The sequence below is a fragment of the Heloderma suspectum genome, chromosome 7 (genome assembly GCF_057233095.1).
Source record: "Heloderma suspectum isolate Gila_16-S chromosome 7, 16-S_ref, whole genome shotgun sequence".
NCBI classification, from domain to species: Eukaryota; Metazoa; Chordata; class Lepidosauria; order Squamata; family Helodermatidae; genus Heloderma; species Heloderma suspectum.
In genome coordinates this window covers 117,947,077-117,966,264 of record NC_139464.1, presented here as the reverse complement: position 1 = coordinate 117,966,264, position 19,188 = coordinate 117,947,077, and the positions used below count along the sequence as shown (strand labels likewise).

Here is a 19,188-nt window from a genome sequence, read left to right as displayed (position 1 = left end):
GTATCCCAGGATCCTTGACCTATTTTCAGAGTAATGTAGAGGCATATAAATAACAATCCCAGAAAATTAGATTCCTTCAGAATATGCGGCCTTAAGCATCCTGTCAATGAAAAAGAGGGAATGGAAACAAATATACAGTATCTAGGCATAGTTTCGTCAGTAGCACGATTCTTATAGTACCTTCCTTATTTTTAAGAAAGTGTTGTAGTACCCAATAAATACCATTCTGTTCTGTTCTCATTGAATGTTGTCACTTATCCAAGATGAACAACAATCCTTTACCAGGTTGTAGACAGATTGTCAAATCATATTGAATTTGCATGCCATATAATAAATATTCTAATAAAGCCAGATGCTCCTGTTTGCTTTACCTGAAACTGAGTGATCCTTTGGGTCCCTCGGTAGTTTCAGCCTTGCATGGGGAAAGATGTATTGGATAGGCTTCCCATTAATCTAGAGAATATAAAATATGCATGCCTGTTAAAGATATGCCTGTTTTCATAATAACTTATAAGTAAAGCAATAGTCCTGTAAACATTCGGAAGTGTTTCCCCTTCCCCATCCCCCCACTCCCATCAACAATCCTGATTTCAAATCACAATTGGGATTGGTTCCTACACTACTTGCAGCAAAATATGACAATCATTGCTGTGTAGCTGCTCCCAGTAATGTCTGAAGTAACCTGATCATGTGGATAGGGCCAGTGACACAGTTACATCCCATGTTACAGTGATACTTCAAGCATCACAAGCCAATGTAATATAGCAGACTGCTCTTCACACTTCTTGCATCGCTGGGTCAATCAAGCTAAATTCAAATGAACCGCATTCTGCCATCCCATGGTGATTTTTGTAAACACTCCAAGGGGAGACCCCTTCCAAACTTGCTTCTATAAAGGAATGCATAACTATGTACATGTAACGCTTCTACTTTGTCAACTTCACTGCCACCCTATTGACTTCTGGGCCCAATTCAAAGTTCGCACGTTGACCTTTAAAGCCCTAAATGGCCTATAACCAAGGATTTCCTCTCCAGGAGTACCTCTTCCCATATGAAACTATCCTCCCTACAAGGCCCTCTCAGAGTCACCATGTTCTTCAGGGATTAGGCAGGCATGTTTGATACGGTCTTTTCTTTTGTCACACCCACACACCTTTTGTTTTGGAACTCCTTCCCCCAGGATGTTTCCCTGACACCCTCACTCCTGATTTTCTGCCACACTGTAGAAATGTTTCTGCTCGGGGTGGGGTGGGTGGGGGGCAGAGCGCCCAAACTAACCTTTGGGGTTAGTTTTGTTTTGCTGTGGTTTGCTCTGTGTCCTTTTTTGCTGTGGATTCTGTTGTGATCATGCCTATTTTTATTATATCCATTCATCTTATATATATATATTTACGTTACTTTTTGTTAACACGATAGATGTTCAGTGAGAAGAGCAAGGAGGATTTAATTTTCTTTAAAATGAAAGGAAAATGTATGTATTCTGTTTCTAATAAAAAGAAAATGTATGTAGTCTGTTTCTAGGCCCCAGTATCAATAGCAACCATTTACAAAGCAAAAACACAAAATGCTGGCTTGCCATTCTGTGGTTGTTTAAAGGCCAATACATGTTCGGCTATCAAAAATGAAATCTGTACCACTTGCCGCATGCAGGGTTTGATAAAATCACTTCACTTTACTGGAGAGAAACAACAAAGAGTCTTATGGAACCTTGAAGACTAACGATTTTACTATGGCTTACGTTTTTGTTCCCTAGAATCCACTTTGCTAGCATGAAGGTTGAAAATGTCTTCCAGAGAATCCTCTTCAAGGGGAAAAAGCTAATTCTCAGGAATCGTATCAGAATGGCTTTACCTGCTGGGATGTTTCTATTTAGCACAATGACCCTCTGCAGACACAGACTCCTGACAGCTCAACAGAGGTGACCGTGAAGCCGTTGGGACAATGGAACCAAATGCTTCCTCCACTCATCGCTTTCTCTTTTGGAGCACTCATTCTCATCAAAGAGTTTCATTTTATCTCAGCAAAAATGCCCTCACCATCTCTGCTATATATGTCTTCAAATTTTCGGCAATTTATAATGAAGCAAACGAAAAATCACTATAGAAATAGAACTCAAGGGCACAGGGCAGATCAATAGCAGAAATGAATGGTTGCTTAAGTGTACTTCTGGCTCAGACCCGTTCTTCCCCATTGCAGCAATGGTGGCTGCAATCTATATAATCTGGTTATGTTCAAGGCTGCCAAGCCCTGATTTGAAAGATGGCTCCTATGCTTGTATAGTTGCAGGGCAAGGAGAAATTTGGCAATGTGTCTTCTTTCAGCCTGCCTTGACAGACATAAAACTGCAAATGCCAAGCATCTTACCATACAATGGGTTCTTTCGGGAACAGATGGCAAGTGTATTTAAGATATTTGCAATTTAAAGCAACGCAGTCTGAATGGTACATAGGGATGGGTAAGAAATTAGTTGGATTTACATTTCAATGCAAATCTACCAAGGACAGTATCCAGTACTGGCCATCTGCCAGTGCCCACTAGGTTACACTGGTGGGAATGACCAGTGAAAATGGTGGGAATGACCAGCACAAAGAAAAGCTAGCAACCATGGAAACTAGATGAAACTAGCATGTCTGGAAAGGGGCAGGTGAGAACAGCTCCTTTCTGTGAGCTCTGCTGATTTGTTCTACTGTGGAAATGCTAGTTTTGGCTAGTTTCCGATTGCTAGCTTCTCATGCCTGCCAGCTCAAGGGCAGGATTGGACAGTGCCACAAATACGCACTTCCTGAACCTATACACGCCGTGATACAGCAATATTTTCACTTTCCTAAATTTTGCGATACAGTTTGCAAAACAAAGCAAAAAAAAGTGCACAAAAATGTGTATGTTAGGGGAAAGCGTGCACAAAATCACATAACATTAAGGAAAATCACTTGTAAAAAATTGTACATTTGTACAATTGTACAAAAATGCATATTTGGAGATGTGTATACAATAATGCATACACTTAGATAAATCCATATGAATGTTCAAGCACACTTAAAAACATCTGCAAACTGATGTGGAAATGGGAGAGATCTAACTTAATGTAGGAAAAATGAGAAATTGAGCAGAATCAAACTTGCCAGATTTGTCTATTTCTATTTCAAAGTGTAAGGCATCAGTCTATTTCAGTGGTGTAAGGCATCAGTTTAAACAGTCTGGAGACTGCCCTGTGCTGTTTAAAAATGTGATGCATAGAGTAATATGAGAAATCATCAACAAGCTTGATGGCTAACATAATATCTGAAAATAATTCTGTATGAAGCATGACAAACTATCTGTAATTAGAGTTGCTGACTTCTTTGTAATGGCCCTTGTCCTATGGTTTTAACAGCAGCCTAAGGGTCTAACTAAACATTATGAGCAAGTGCTTGTACCAAAATCTAGATGACTTCTTTAAAAATAGAAAATCTGCTTTGGGAAGGGCCAATTTACAACAGTGAACTACACAACCCCCTTTCACCTTCCCTACCGTACTTTAAAATCCATAAAACACTTCAGGAACTCTGTAGTCTGTGCCATCTGCTCCCTGATTTTTAGAAAGAGCTGATCTTAGGAGGAAGGAGCTAGATCATTGGGAATGCACTGCTTTGCTAAACTTCCTCACAGTAAAGATTCTCAACCACCTCAGTAAGACTGGTTATCAAGCATTGCCTGAAACACATTAATGGGAAAAGGTTTTAATATCACAAATTCTTTTTCCACCCAATATTTATAGGAAAAATGTAATCTTTTAAAGTAAAGGATTCTGTCTTTACCCTACCACTGAGTCAGTTGAAAATCATTCTATGCCCATTCAATTTTGGATCCATAAACTGTAATTTATGGTCTAGTTTATTTTGTCTTTTTTTTTTTTAAACGAAGTCTACACATTTATTCAAGAGAATGCATAGCCAAGCAAATAATAGGGACTTGCCTTACTCTATTATATTTCCATTACTTCCACCTGCAGTGTTTTACAATCGGTATAAATCTTTGTAATAAATAAACATAGGCTTTAGGAGTTTATTGGTACCCAGGGATCAATAATATCCTTTTTTATTGCTTGTAGGAAACTGTGCTTAAACTGGTGGTTGGCATTATGGAGTTAGACTACACAACAGAGAATGTTTTTAAGAATGGTCAAAAAAGGGCAGAAAACAGAACTATGCTTCTTGGGTACACACTCCTGAGAGTCTACCCAAAACCATTATGTGAGAAGGTGCAATGTACAGATGCAGCTTAGCAAAAAATGTACTCAGAACAGAGTATCTGCTTCACTTCCAAAATCAGCCAGCCAGTGAAAGAGGTGGAAAGTAGAAAAGCTGTTGTGTCCAGTATCTCCCATACATTCCTATCTGAATAGAACTGCACCCTTAGTAGATGAAGATTCTTTAGGAGTGATTGGAAGAATGCTCTGGGGAACAAATGTTACACTTTTTTTTGCCCCTCGACTACAATAAAGAAAAATCACTTTTATCCCAATGGGTCAAATATATCAATTACCAGATCTCTGTAACATCTGAAAGGAAGATTTATTCCCTATTATGTTTGGGGGCTGCTATGTTTCCCCAAGGAGATTGTGGTAATTACTTGAGGTCCTTATTTGTTCCAAAAAATAGGAAAGCATTTACACAAATTCACTTCAGTGTTCTCCCCTTAGCTATCTTGGAAGCAAGATTCAATGGTATTCTGTATGTGAATTGTGTATGCCCATGTGCTAGTGAAGGTCTTTAGAGTGGCAAATGGCCTTCTTCATCATGGATACATAACCTTAAGTAAATGAATTAGTTGCAAAGTGTGTATTCCATGCCATAAAGATTCATAAGCAACTTCTACAGAATTGTTAAGGGGTATTGGTTGCTATACACTTGTCTTAATCTTGTTTTAATTTTAAGTAATGAAAAATGTATTCTTAGTGAGCTCTTTTGTATTTTTCAGTTTCTTTCCCCCTCATTGTATGGAATCAAATCTGGGATTTGAAGATCTGTTATTAATAAACTTGATATGGATGCTGACAAGTCACCATAAAGCTAATGTGATGATAAAAGAAGATAGGGATTAATAAACCTTTATGATAATAGGGTTGCCAATTTTTTTTAGGGCAGGGCTAAAAAAATGAGCAGCAGGAATTCATTAGATGGAATTTGAGTCTTCATACAAATGGAGCTATGTGAAAAGAACTACCTTCTGAATTTCCTTCTCTCATGTAACCATACAAGGGGCTGGGCGGACAACCTCCTGGAATCAATGCGCGTGTTTCTCTGCCCTTGTGTGTAAAGACAAGGAGTACCACATACGGTTCAGAGAATTGTGAATGGCATATTTAACTGGGCTAAAGTTTCTGTCCCTCTTAAATCCTCTGTGGATGGATGAGTGCAGCTTCCACATCACAGCTCTGCAGTGATGACACTCCAATACTGGATGGATGGAGCCCTTTTCTGAGCTCTTCTTTATGCCTATAAAATCCGCATGAAAATGCTTTCTAAATGCAAAGTTCTCACTCAGATAATGAGGCAGGAGCTTTCTCCTTCTGTGGGAAGGGAAGAAATGGAGGGACGGGGCAAGAGAAAAGGGGGAACGGGACAAAACCTCACACAAAAACCTAGGTCAATTGTTGGCAAGAAGGAGGATAGATATGCAAAGGAGCTGGGGTGGCATGAAGAACAGTGCAAGGGAAGTGTGTTGTGAAAGTGATGTTACTACGTCTTTAGCAGCAAGCCTCTAATGGGAGAATTGGAACCAATCCATCAACTAGTCCACCGCATGGGATTGGAGAGAACGGATCACTGAGGCCATAGTTTACTTCTGAGGGAACACACCCACATAAATCCAGAAACTGATGCTTATTCCCAGGCAGCCCAGAAAGGGTCTGAAGCCCTTATGTTGCTCAGCTCACTGCCAGTGCATCTAAGGAGTCCATAGATCTAAGCACCAGTAGCCTGTCCTCTCTCATAATGGGAGTACCGCACCTCCACTGGGAGAAGAATGGAATCAAAAGTAAAGGAGAGGTGCGGATTCTATCCATTCACAAGAGCAGGGAAATGTAGAGGCTTGAGAACAGGTGATGTCTCATTCTAGCTAATGTCGTAAGATTGCCCTCATCATGCTTGCTGTTACCAACAGGAATGGGGGAGAGATTAACTCATGGTTCTCAAACTGTGAGGAACAACACTCCCACTGCCCCCCCCCCCCCGGTCAGGCTAGGGGTGTGTGTGAGGGAGGGAAAAAATCCTGCAGCCACTAAATCTGTAATGATTATCATGGAATCTTCCTTTCAGATGTTACAGAGCTCTGATAATCGATATAATTGACCCATTGGGATAAAAGTGATTTTGCTTTATTGTAGTCCAGGGGCAAAAAAAGTGTAACATTTGTTCCCCAGATAATTCTTCCAATCACTCCTATAAGAATCTTCGTCCACTAAGGGCGCAATCCTATTCAGATAGGAATGTATGGGAGATTCTGGACACAACAGCTTTTCTACTTTCCACCTCTTTCGCTAGCTGGCTGATTTTGGAAGTGAAGCAGATACTCTGTTCTGATTCTTTTCTAATGTTAGGGTTGGATTAGTGCCCCAGATTGATAAAGATCTATACGTACAGCAGTGGGCCACAAAGAGAATTCTGAATATTTGTCTGTGGAAGAGGTAAATGCTGGGTTGGGTGGTTTCGAACATAGAGAGTTTAGAACCAGGCCTGAATTTGAAGTGTTTGAGAAACAATGGATTAACCTGTTCATTTATTTATAGGAGATATAGATACATAAGAAGCTGAACAGGGTGAAAATCAAGGCTGGAGAATCTGTGGTCTTCCAGAAGTTGCTGGACTATAACTCCCATAATTCCTGACTACTGGCCATGCTGACCAGGGAGTTGGAGTCCAACATCACCTGGAGGGACAGATTCACCATCCCTGGTCTAAACGAATGGGCTTCCGGTTAAGTTGCCACCATTTTACTGGCCCTGAACAGCAATATGGCCTATAGAAATGAAGCAAGAAAATATTTTCTAGGTGTGGTGACAAAAACCACACCTAATATATTGGTATTGTCAGGCTGCTGTCAAAGGAACAGGAGCAGGGATAATAATTAAAATAAAGGTGGGGTTGGCAGCTGTAACACTAGCGTCCATAGACTGGGACCTGGAATTTCCCTTCCTGACATACTTTCTCTGTCTCTGAGTGTTCCTACAAATGTAGCATTACATGCTCCTATTACACAGTTATTATATAATGCTGTTCTTCTGCAAAGACAGAAGTCAGCCACAAGTCCTGAGTAAATAGGGGTGCACTCAGATGGTTATTAGGGATGTGCTGGAGATGAAAAGGCATGAATCAGGGTGATGGGCCACCAGTAGGCCTTTGAAAATGGTCCGGAAACTTCAACTGGTCCAAAATAGGGCAGCAAGACTGTTAACAGGGACTGGCCTACAAGCTCATATTACGCCAGTACTTTTCCAGCTGCACTGGCTGCCAGTCCATTTCCAGGCCCGATTCAAAGTGCTGGTGTTAACATTCAAAGCCCTTAACGGCTTGGGGCCAGGTTATCTGAAGGATCGCCTCCTCCCATATTTGCCTGCCCGGACCTTAAGATCATCCTCAGCGGCCCTTCTCCGTGAGCCCCTGCCAAAGGAAGTGAGGCGGGTGGCTACTAGGAGGAGGGCTTTTTCTGCAGTGGCACCCCAGCTGTGGAATGAACTCCCTAGTGAGGTTCGCCTGGCACCTACATTGTATTCCTTTCAGCGCCAGGTGCAGACCTTTTTATTCTCCCAGTATTTTAGCATTTTAGCTTTCTAGACTTTTAGCTTTGCTGTTTTAAATCTGTATTTTAAATTCCTGCACTGTTGCTAGTTTTTATTCTGGTCGTATTGTTATATTGTGGTTTTAACGTTCTATATATTTTAAGTTGTTTTATTGTGTGCTGTTTGGTTTTAATGTTTGTGAACCGCCCAGAGAGCTTCGGCTATTGGGTGGTATAGAAATGAAATGAAATAAATAAAATGAATAAATAGGCCATCCTTGATTTAATTCAGCACTGCCATACAGAAAGCCTGTGGGCTTTAACAGGCCCTTTCAGATCCTCACTGCAGTCTGCAAATCCCCAGACACAGACCATGGAAATGATCAAACTATCTTCAGGTTTAGAAAACAGGGCCAGCACCCTGGGCAAGCTGCTCTCTAGTGCCACCTGGCTCTGAGAGAAGCACCAGGCTTTGCTGCTGGTAAGCCACCATCTTACATTGCCTAGAATGCCTCTGACATGGCATCATGCTCTGATGCTACATTGGGGCCCAGAGGCACTCTGGGTTGAAAGAAGATGGTAGTGACTTCAGCTTCATAGATCAGCCTTCCTCTCAGCGCTGGGCCCTAAAACATTTTTTACCATTAAACAATAGACACAGCCCGGCATCAGCTGCAGTACGCCCTCTGGGGAGCTTGGGCCTGCTAGGAAATGCTTGTCTTTAGTATGGCAAAAGGGCTGACTCAGCAACGGCTGCTAATATATGCCTCAACATCAGCCTCTCCCACCACCTTTCTCTTTGAATAACCATGTGAGTGTGGGAACGTACTTTCACACTAGGCGTTTACTCTAGAATTGCCATTCTTAGTTCACTCACTTTACACTGGGCGTCTAGCCGTCTACAAGACGTCATCATCAAATTGTTGTTCTGCATTTTCCCTGTGCTTCTTCCATTTCTTTCGACAGCTCACAAAATCTGATTTTTCTCCTAAGGAATGGAACAGCGGCACAATATCTGCAGGTCTAGATGACCTTAGGGCTATTTTTCTGCCCTTTTAAAGAGGTGTGATTCTGATGTGGAGCAGCATACCGGCAGTTCCTTCCTGCTCTAAAGGCCTCCAGACATGTGAAGTTGACATTGTGCAGTCTGGGGATATTCTAACATCACTCCCAGGTTATTTCTTGAATAGGACTGAAAGCAACGGGTCTGCCAGAAAGCAGTGGGTTCTGAGTCTGTTCTGGAGATACTGCTGCCTTTATAGGAGTTCATTATACTAGCCCAGATTCTGGTCAGAGTGGAACATTGCTCTACCCTGAAAGTTTGTGTAGGAAATTATAGCATAGGAAATGGTTCCTTAAGTATTAAAGTGTTCCATAAGTATTCATTTTTTTTTAAAGATATGAAGAGAGAACTAGAGATAATGGAACCACTAATTTAATCAAGACAGCCCCTAGGAATACCCAGCTAAGGTGTTTATCATGGAACATAGCAGTTTGGGGTAGAATTAATACAATTCCCTCTGTTAAGGACTGCATAGATAAATTTGATTTTTATTTTTTTTTACAAGGAACATGGGCAACTGAGCCAATAACTGTTAATGGATTTCTATCCCACTCGCTTAACACAAGCTGCAACAAAGGTAAAGGCTGGCCTAGTTCAGGTTTACTATGTTTGTTTTCACTAAACTTGAAAACGACTGTTGGAAAACTTGCTACTTGTGACCCTATTGCTATCGTTCTATTGCTCCAATTTAGACAAGTACAGTTCCTGATGTTTAATGTCTACCTACCACCTATACAGAATAATTTGATAGCTAAACAACAATGGTGCACACTAGAAGATTATGTAATCCAAATGGAAGGCCTATTTCCAAAAGCAAAAGTGATTATAATGGGGTTTTCAATGCTACGATGGGAGCAAGCAATGCTGCACTTGTTGAGTCTAAATATTTTTATCTAGAAGAGTCTGAGGCCCCTTACCTTATGCAATCAACCTGAAGATCTAAAGATAAAGCTGTTAATTTCACAGGTGTTCTTCTGGCCCAATTTATCAATTGCTCAGGGTAAATGCTACTGAATGGTTGGGAACCCTTCGACACTAATGGGGAATTTACACCCACCTCCAGTTTAGGCTGTAGTGTTATTGATTACATGATCATTTTCTGGGTGTTGTGGGAGCGGATCCATTTATTTGGGGTTGATAAAATCACTAATGGTGATAATTTTCTATTAATCACTATGTTTAATGGCTTTGAGGATGGAATCATAACCAATCACCAATCATCACCATCCATAATTCCACCAATAACCAATAAAGTGGTACGATCGAACAATTGCTCTGAGGATAAGATGAATGACTTCATACTCTCTGATGTTGGGAAAACTTTACATCTGAATGTAATATCCTCTAGCAATATAGATGAAATGATTTCCCTTTATGGAGAGTTGATGGATACTTTATGTACATACAGTTTAGAAAACCCTAACCCACAAATTCAAAAACACAGACAAAGCTTTGGCTGGTTTAATCGTGAGTGCATGTCCCTTAAGAAACAAATTCAGAATATATATAAGAACTATAGAAGTAGCATGATAAATGTGCTCCCTGCAAATTATTTTCAACTTTAAAAACTTTATAAGGCAACTATCCAGGCCAAGAAACAACCTGATATAAGTGAGAGGTGGAGTTTGTTGTATTAGGCAAGTCTGAATAAAGATACAAGGTGTTTCTAGAATCTGGTATCTAGAGGACTATCAGATAGTAAGGCTCCTGACTGCTGTATTCCAACAGCACTGTGGAAGAAACATTTTACCGAAATTTTTCTTGACCCTGACTCTGTAAATTTAATTGTAATCGGGAAGATAGATGATTTACTTGACTGGCCTGATGTCCATCCAAAAGAGATTAGTGATTTAATTAGCCAACTCAAAAATAATAAGCCCCCCGGACCTGATAGTATATCTTCAAATGCATTAAAATGCAATATGAGATGGTGGGCTTCTTCTTTAGCCCCCTTTTTTATTTTATGCAACAGGACAGGTCATTTCCCACATATTTGGCACAAGGCAATTTTAGTTCCCATATAAAAAAGGGTGAGAGGCAGGATCCCAATAATTATCGTCCTATAAACCTTCTATTTATAATTGGGAAGATTTACACCAAATTGTTATGTAAACGTCTTTTGGATTGGATGAGAAACTCCGAAGTGATAGGAGATGAACAAATTGGTTTTACTCCTGGCTGCTCAACTTTGGACCACTGTTTTATTTTGGCTCAACTAGCTGAAAAGTATTCTAAACCAAAAGGGGGCCAATTATTTTCTGCATTCATAGATTTGAAATCCACTTTTGACTCAGTTTCGAGAAATAAGCTATGGGCAAAATTAGAAATGCTGGGTATTGTCAAAAGAATTTTATATTTGATCCAAAATCTTTATCATCAAATCAGATGATAAAGTTCAAATCAGATGTAATCCTAGTGGTAGCCCATTGGAACTAATAGTATCAACTAGGGGTGTAAGACATGGCTGCGTTTTAGCTCCATTTTTATTTACTATTTTTATGAGTGATTTACCTAATGCTTTGAATACTACAGATGCTCATCCTCCAAAACTGGCTGATACAAAGATCCCCATTTTATTCTATGCAGACGATGCTGCCTCCTGCATCTGACCAGGGTTGGCCTCCTGCATCTGTTGGCAGCGTTCACTAGCTACTGTAAAATTAACCAGTTGAGAATTAACTATAACAAATCTAAAGTGCTGTTTTTTTCAAGATGGAGGAGGACTTTTGGATGGTCTGTGAATGGGAATCATAGCAAACAAATTTCAGGCTATAAATATTTGAGTATATACTTTCATAAAACTCTCAACTGGTCTCTGTAGAGAGACAGGGCTAGAGCAACAGCTAACAATGCAGCTGCTGCAATAATAAGGTTCTGTTATACCAAAGGGGATCAATTTGTCCCTGCTGCACTTCACGTTTTTAAGGCTGTGTCAGCGTCACTTATGCAATTGATGTATGGCATTGCAATCTGGATCAAAGCTGTTAACTTTTCAGTAGAATCTGTGCAGGCAGCTTTCATACGCGCTATCCTTGGTCATCCAAAATGCGTGGCAACCCCTGCTCTCTTGTTGGAAACTGGCCTACAGACAATCACCTTGGGAGCTTGGATCAGCACATTACATTTTTGGATCCGTTTGTACGGCCCTGGATCCTTAGGTTACTTATACAAGATACGTAATGACCCTTATGTTTCTGAGTGGATGAAATTGCTCTGGAATAAGATCAATTCTCTGGGCCTATGCCCAGAGTCTGTACTAGTGACGGAAACTAAGTAGGCCAGCACTCTTCTGTCTCAAAGGGTCAGGGATTATTATCTACAAGCTTTAAATTCTGCAGCAGATAGAACTTGTTCTCCTCTGTTTTTGGGTGCAAATCTGAGTTATGGGCTGGTAGGAGTGAAATATCTCTCAATCCTTAACATTCCCAAATATCGGTTTGCACTTACTTTGGGAAGATTTAATGTCTTACCCTCTGCTCTGTTACAAGGGAGGTTTCAGAAAACTAGTGTTTTAGATTGTTTATGCCCATGTGGAAGGAATGAAATCAAATAGGTTATTCATGTCTTACTTTGCTGTTCCTTTTATATAGAGATTAGAGAGAAATTACTGTCTGATACTAGATCAGATATAAATGTACTTCTTTACTGTTTTAGGACAAGAGAGGATAGGGATACGATCGAGGCTTTTGCTAAACCCTTTTTGAATGCTATGAGAATAAGATCTCATCAGAACTGATTTTACTGTATATTCCCTGAAAGAGTTTGTAACTCTTTGTATTTTTATATGTTCAAAGTCTGGTCAGTGACCATAATAAAGATGATGATGATAATTTGTACTCAAGTGTACAGGAAGTCCAAAAGGTCAAAAGGTTTAGTAGGTACAATGGGGATTTATCAGCAAGTCCACTGCAAATATATCGTATGTTAAACCTAGACAGCATAGTAAGAAGCAGAGACATCACCTTGCCGACAAAGGTCCGTCTAATCAAAGCTATGGTTTTCCCAGTAGTAATGTATGGCTGTGAGAGCTGGACTATAAGGAAGGCTGAGCACCGAAGAATTGATGCCTTCGAACTGTGGTGCTGGAGAAGACTCTTACGAGTGCCCTGGACTGCAAGGAGGTCAAATCAGTCAATCCTAAGGGAAATCCACCCTGACTGTTCATTGGAAGGACAGATACTGAAGCTGAAGCTCAAATATTTTGGCCACCTAATGCGAAGAGAAAACCCACTGGAAAAGACCCTGATGCTGGGAAAGATTGAAGGCAAAAGGAGAAGGGGACAGCAGAGGATGAGATGGCTAGATAGCATCACCGATGCAATGAATATGAACTTGAGCACGCTCCGGGAGAGAGCGCAGGACAGGAAGGCCTGGTGTGCTATGGTCCATGGGGTCACGAAGAGTCGGACACGACTGAATGACTGAACAACAACAACAATATTGCCCATCGCATCCATAGTATTTTAGGCAAGTTTCTCATGCTGCAGAAAGGACAGGCAGCTGCAGTTCTGGATAATCTGCCACTTCTTTAGCCTAAGCTGCACTTTATTGTCCCAGTTTAAGAACCATGTGATTAGACGTCCCAATTCAGAAATCCCTGGGAAGGATACTTAGGGTGCAATCCTATGGCCGCTAGACAGCCATAGGATTGTTTGGTTTTCAGGAATCGACCTTGGAGCCAGCGTGCCAAGGTTGATTCCCAGAAAACTGCCTCGCCGCCACCTCCCTCACCATCTTGTAGGCAGTGTGGATTGTCCCTGGGCTCCACACTTGGAAGAGCAGCACAGAGTGGGGCAAAAGGGGACGTTTCCGGGGGCGGGGAGGGGCAGGGAGCACAGAAGTGCCAGTATGACACTTCCTATGCATTGTCTGGCCTCCCCACCCCGCTAACGAAGTCTCGCAGCTAGACAGCCGAAATCAGCTGTCTAGCCACAAATGCAGGATGGCCAGAGTGTGAAGAAGATCCCCTTTGCGCTCCCCCCACCTTGCATTGGACAGGTGGTCGTCTCTGAGTTCGGAGGTGGCCGCCTATTCCCATAGGATTGCACCCTTGGATGAACTGCAGGGAATAATTGTGTCTACCGCAGCTTGTGTTCAAGTCGAAGTTGGCTCTGTTAGTTTAAACAGCTTCAAGGGAAAAAAAAAGAGAAGCCAAGATGCCAGCATGTTGTTTTTTTTGGCTAGAATGGTCATCCGTGTGTCATCTGGTGGCTCTGATGTCTGCTGAACTGCATATTTATTGTGGCCTCAGGGCAAAGCTGGACTGATGAATGCTCTTGGCCAAATAGTATTGAGCAAATTTGTTTCTTTTGCTGCTAAGTGCTTGCACAGGATCGAAATGGGACTGTGTGTTGGATTTGAGGTTTAAAACATGGAACGATACAGGCACACAATAAAACTACTCTCAGTATTTTAATTAGAAGTGTGTGCACATACTGCCTTGAAATGCTCAACTCTATTTGTGGGCGCAGAAATTGGGTGGGGGGCAATGTCACTGAATTTCTCCAGGGGGAGGAGAAATTCTCAACAGTTTCTCACAGGGAGGGCTCATCATTGGCAGGGGCTGTGGCACAGCTTCTTTCTTTTTTTGGAAGGTGTTGTGTGTGTGTGTGCTGCCACAACAAGTGGCAACAGCATCAACTGTGTTGGCCACCCTCCATTTTGCATCCACCACAATGCAGGGGAGAGGGGGGCAACGCTGCTTTTAGCTCTAGGAAAGGGGTGGTGCTGGTACCAAAAATTGCCCTCCAATTTCATGAAAGTTCCCACCTCCCACTAAAGTGGCTTCCATTGTTGTGCCTCATTCTCAGGATGCATTTCTGTGGTGTTTCTGAGCTTACCTCATCTCTGTGAGACGGCTGAGGTGGCTATGTGTGCGTTTTCTTTCTATTAAACATTTCTCCATTGTCCTGCGGCCTCCCAGGGACCCAGGCTGGCTGTGCTTCCTAATATGAAAAAGCCCTATGGGAGGAATTACCTCATGATGGGATTTACCTCATGATGGGAATGGGAAACCCCTGGGATTTCAGTGACGTGTGAGATACCGAGGAAGCTATAGGCTACCAGAGAGAAGATTATATAATAAAAGGCAGGACAAAAGTTCCTTTTTTTTTTTTTTTTTTGCCGTGACAAGGTTACGTAAATATTTACATAGCCTATTACGGCAAAAAAAAGGGGGGGGGAATGCAAATGGCGGCCACTATGCCATTTGCATTCCTTTTTTTTTTTTTAATACATAATAGCCTACATAAACATTTATGTAGGCTATCGCGGCCATAGCCGCCGCCATTTGCGTTCCCTTTTTTTTTTTGCTGTGATAGGCTAAGTAAATACTTACGCAGCCTATCACGGCTATAGTGATGAAGAGAATGACGGTTGTGGATGCGGCCGCCACTCATATAGCAGTGTGAATGGCACCGGGTAAGTGTCCCGTTTCGCGCGCCTTTCGTGGGGCACGTGGGGCTTCGTTCCGCCATGGATTTTGGGGGGCCGAATGCACTGGCATTCAGCCTCACCGAGATCTGTGGTGGAATTCTCTGACATCCCTATGGACAGAACTGGCGGGATACAGTCATCTCTGGATATACACTGTACAGGAAGGTCAAGAAAGGTCGTACGAGGAGGTGTTGCTCTGCACGTCAAAGAGGGCATAGTGTTGAGCAGACTAGAACACCTAAAAGGGGCAGACAATTCCACAGAAGCATTGTGGGTGACAATACAGGGCTCTAAAACTAAATTAGTACTAGGAACGTGCTGTCATCCCTCAGACTAGAAGGCTTAGGCTGATCTTGACATGGAAAACGAAATCAGGGAAGCCTCCAAACAAGGAAGTGTTGTAATAATGGGTGACTTCAGTTACCCCCAGATTGACTGGATAAATGCATGTTCCGATCATGACAAAGAGTTTAAATTTCTCGATGCGCTAAGCGACTGCGTCCTAGGACAGTTGGTCATGGAACTGACCAGAGGGAAGGCGACCCTGGATTTAATCCTAAGTGGTGTTGCCCAGTGCCTAGTAGGTAGGGATGTTGGAGAAATCCACCATGGACTCCAGTGAGGCCGGATTCTTTAGAATCTGGCCCCCCAGAGTTCGTGGCGGAATGTACTCCCCCCTCAAATCCCCCTCGGGACGGACCTACCTGATGGCAGCGGCTGTGGCTACAGGTCATCTTCTGGCTGCTGCGGCCGCAAATGGCAGCCGTCGTGGCGGCCGCCATTTGTGTGCCTGACTTTTGCCGTGATAGGCTACGCAAGTATTTACATAGCCTATCACGGCAAAAGGCAGAGACGCAAATGGCAACCGCTACACCGTTTGCGTCCCTGTCTTTTGCTGTGATAGGCTACGTGAATACTTACGTAGCCTATCATGGCCTAGTGCTGGGATGCAAATGGCGGCCTTGCTGCGGAGCAAAGCCAGCTGGGGAGGATTCTGGGGGAGAGGGTCGGATCACCTCCCCCCCCTCGGCAGACCCCGGCAGTGGACTGGTGAGCGGGATTTGTATATCCCTACTAGTATGAGATATAAATGTTATTGAACCAATTGGAAACAGTGACCACATTGCTATCATATTTAACATATATTTAAGTGGAAAATTGCCCAGGAAGTCCAACATCATAGAATCATAGAATCATAGAATAGTAGGGTTGGAAGGGGCCTACAAGGCCATCGAGTCCAACCCCCAATCGTCACATTTGACTTCAAAAGAGAACACTTCTCTAGAATGAGGGAACTGGTTAAAAAGAAGCTGAAAGGGGGAGACAAGAGGGGTAAATCCTTTCAAAATGCTTGTAGGTTATTCAAAACCAGAACAATAGAAACTCAGTTAAAATGTATACCACAGGATAGGAAAGGTAGTACCAAGTCCAAGAGGTCACCAGCATGGTTAATGAACAGTGTCAAGGAAGATATAAGAGAAAAGAGGACTTCCTTCAGAAAATGGAAGTCTTCCCCAAATAAGGAAAACAAAAGAAAGCACAAGCTTGCATAAAGGCGATGCAAGCAGACAATAAGAGATGCAAAAAAGCATTCTGAAGAGCATATCACAAACAACATCAAGGCCAACAATAAAGAATTCTTTAAATGTATCAGAAGCAGGAAACTAGCTAGGGAGGCAGTTGGACTACTGGATGACAATGGAGTTAAAGGGGTACTAAAGAAGGGTAAGGAGAATACAGAGAAGCTGAATGAATTCTTTTCATCTGTCTTCACTGCAGAAGATATAGGACAGAGACTTGTGCCTGAACTGATGTTCTCAGGAAGGGAGTCTGAGGAACTGAGGCAAATAGTGGTGACAAAAGATGAAGTTCTCAACCTTATTGATAAATTGAAAGTAAATAAATCATCAGGCCCAGATGGTATCCATCCTAGAGTACTTAAAGAACTCAAATATGAAATTGCTGATCTTCTAACATGAATATGCAACATGTCCCTAAGATCAGCCTCTGTACCAGAAGACTGGAAGATGGCCAACGTAACACCAATTTTTAAAAAGGGGTCTGGGGGGATCTGGGAAATTATAGGCTGGTTAGCTTATTGTCTGTTCCAGGTAAATAGGTTGAAAGCATCATTAAAGATAAAATTAGTGAGCATATGGAAGGACAAGCCCTGCTGAAAAAGAATCAACATGGCTTCTGCAAAGGTAAGTCTTGTCTCACTGACCTTTTAGAGTTCTTTCAGAGTGTCAGTAAACATGTAGGCAGGGGTGATCCAGTAGGCATTGTTTACATGGACTTTGAAAAGGCTTTTTACAAAGTCTCTCACCAAAGACTCCTGAGCAAACTTAGCAGTCATGGAATGAGAGAGAGAGAGGTCCTCTTATGGATCAGTAACTGGTTAAAGAACAGAAAGCAGAGAGTAGGAATAAATGGTAAATTTTCCCAATGAAGGGATGGAAATAGTGGGGCCCCATAGGGATCTGTATTGGGACCAATGCTTTTCAACCTGTTCATAAATGATCTGGAATTAGGAGTGAGCAGTGAAGTGGCCAAGTTTGCAGATGACACCAAATTATTTAGGGTGGTTAAAACAAAAAGGGATTGTGAAGAGCTCCAAAAGGAACTCTCCAAACTGGGGAAATGGGCATCTAAATGGCAAAAGTGGTTCAACGTAAGCAAGTGTAAAGTGATGGATGTTGGGGCAAACCCCCCCAACTTCAAGTATAGCCTGATGGGATCTGAGCTAGCAGTGACCGACCAAGAAGGAGATCTTGGGGTTGTGGTGGACAGCTCAATGAAAATGTCATCCCAGTGTGCAGTCACTATAAAAAAGGCAACTCCATGTTAGGCATAATTAGGAAAGGAATTGTGAATAAAACTCCCAATAGCATACTTATATAGAGAAATTTGAGACAGACTAAAATGAGCTCAGATTTCTCAGAATCCAACCTGCGGAATCCGCTGTGGAATGACCCCTCAGGCTGCATGGACTTTCGGATGTGTGTGTGTGTTTTACTTCCCCCAAATTTATGCATATTCATTTGTAGCAACATATGCAAATTTCTGCTAAGGAAAAGTTGAATGGAATGGGGGACAATACATTAAATGTTACGTACTAAGGTAAAGTATGTAAATTGTTACAAAACCTCTTATGTAATTATTTGCGTATTTTTCTGCATGGGGAAAAAAATGCATCTGTCCCTGAGTGGACAATGGAACAAAAGACACCTGACCATCCACGAAATATAGTCGGAGTGGATTTTTCACAGTCCGTACATCCCTACTCATATTGCTCTTATATAAATCTATGATGCGACCACACTTCGAATACTGTGTATTGCACCTAAAAAAGGTATTGTAGAGCTGGAAAAAGGGTTAACTAAAATGATCAAGGGGCTGGAGCAACTCCCCTATGAGGGAAGATTACAACAGTTGGGATTGTTTACCTTGGAAAAAAGGCAAGTAAGGAGAGACACAATAGAGGTATACAAAATTATGCATGATGTACAGAATGTGGATAAGGAGACTGTCAGGGTGGAAACTGAGCCCATAGAGCCCCAGAGCAGTTCTGATTCTGAGGAGGAACAGCAATCCGTGGCAGAGGAGCCAGCTCATCCCTCACAGGCACAGCAGCTGGCAGAGATTCCTCCTGCTGGCATTCCTGAGTTAGATAGTGATCCTAGCAGTGAGGAAGTGCGGGAACGAGGCTTGCTAGATGCTTGATCCGGACGCAGAGAGTGACGAGCGATGGAGGGTGGGGAAAGGAGGCGTAGCACCCGTTTGGTGTGCAAGCAATGGCCGCCTCCCATGGACCCGAGGGAAAGAGGGAGGATCTCTCCCTAGCCCATAAGTTCTGGGTCTTCAAGTGACTCTCTTTCAAACGGGGATCAACTGCCTATTCGAAGCTTAGGCCACTCTGCTGTTCCTTGCTC

The 19,188-nt window shown here is 42.3% G+C and overlaps 1 protein-coding gene across 2 annotated transcripts in view; it reads right to left on the bottom strand.

The window, feature by feature from the left end:
* PCLO (piccolo presynaptic cytomatrix protein) overlaps positions 1-19,188 on the bottom strand; it is a 424,050-nt gene that overhangs the window by 146,849 nt on the left and 258,013 nt on the right. For both annotated transcript variants that reach the window (XM_084811197.1, XM_084811198.1), the window contains one exon: positions 372-453. In XM_084811197.1, the coding sequence (XP_084667323.1) occupies positions 372-453 (82 nt within the window). The remainder of the gene's footprint in view (positions 1-371; positions 454-19,188) is intronic.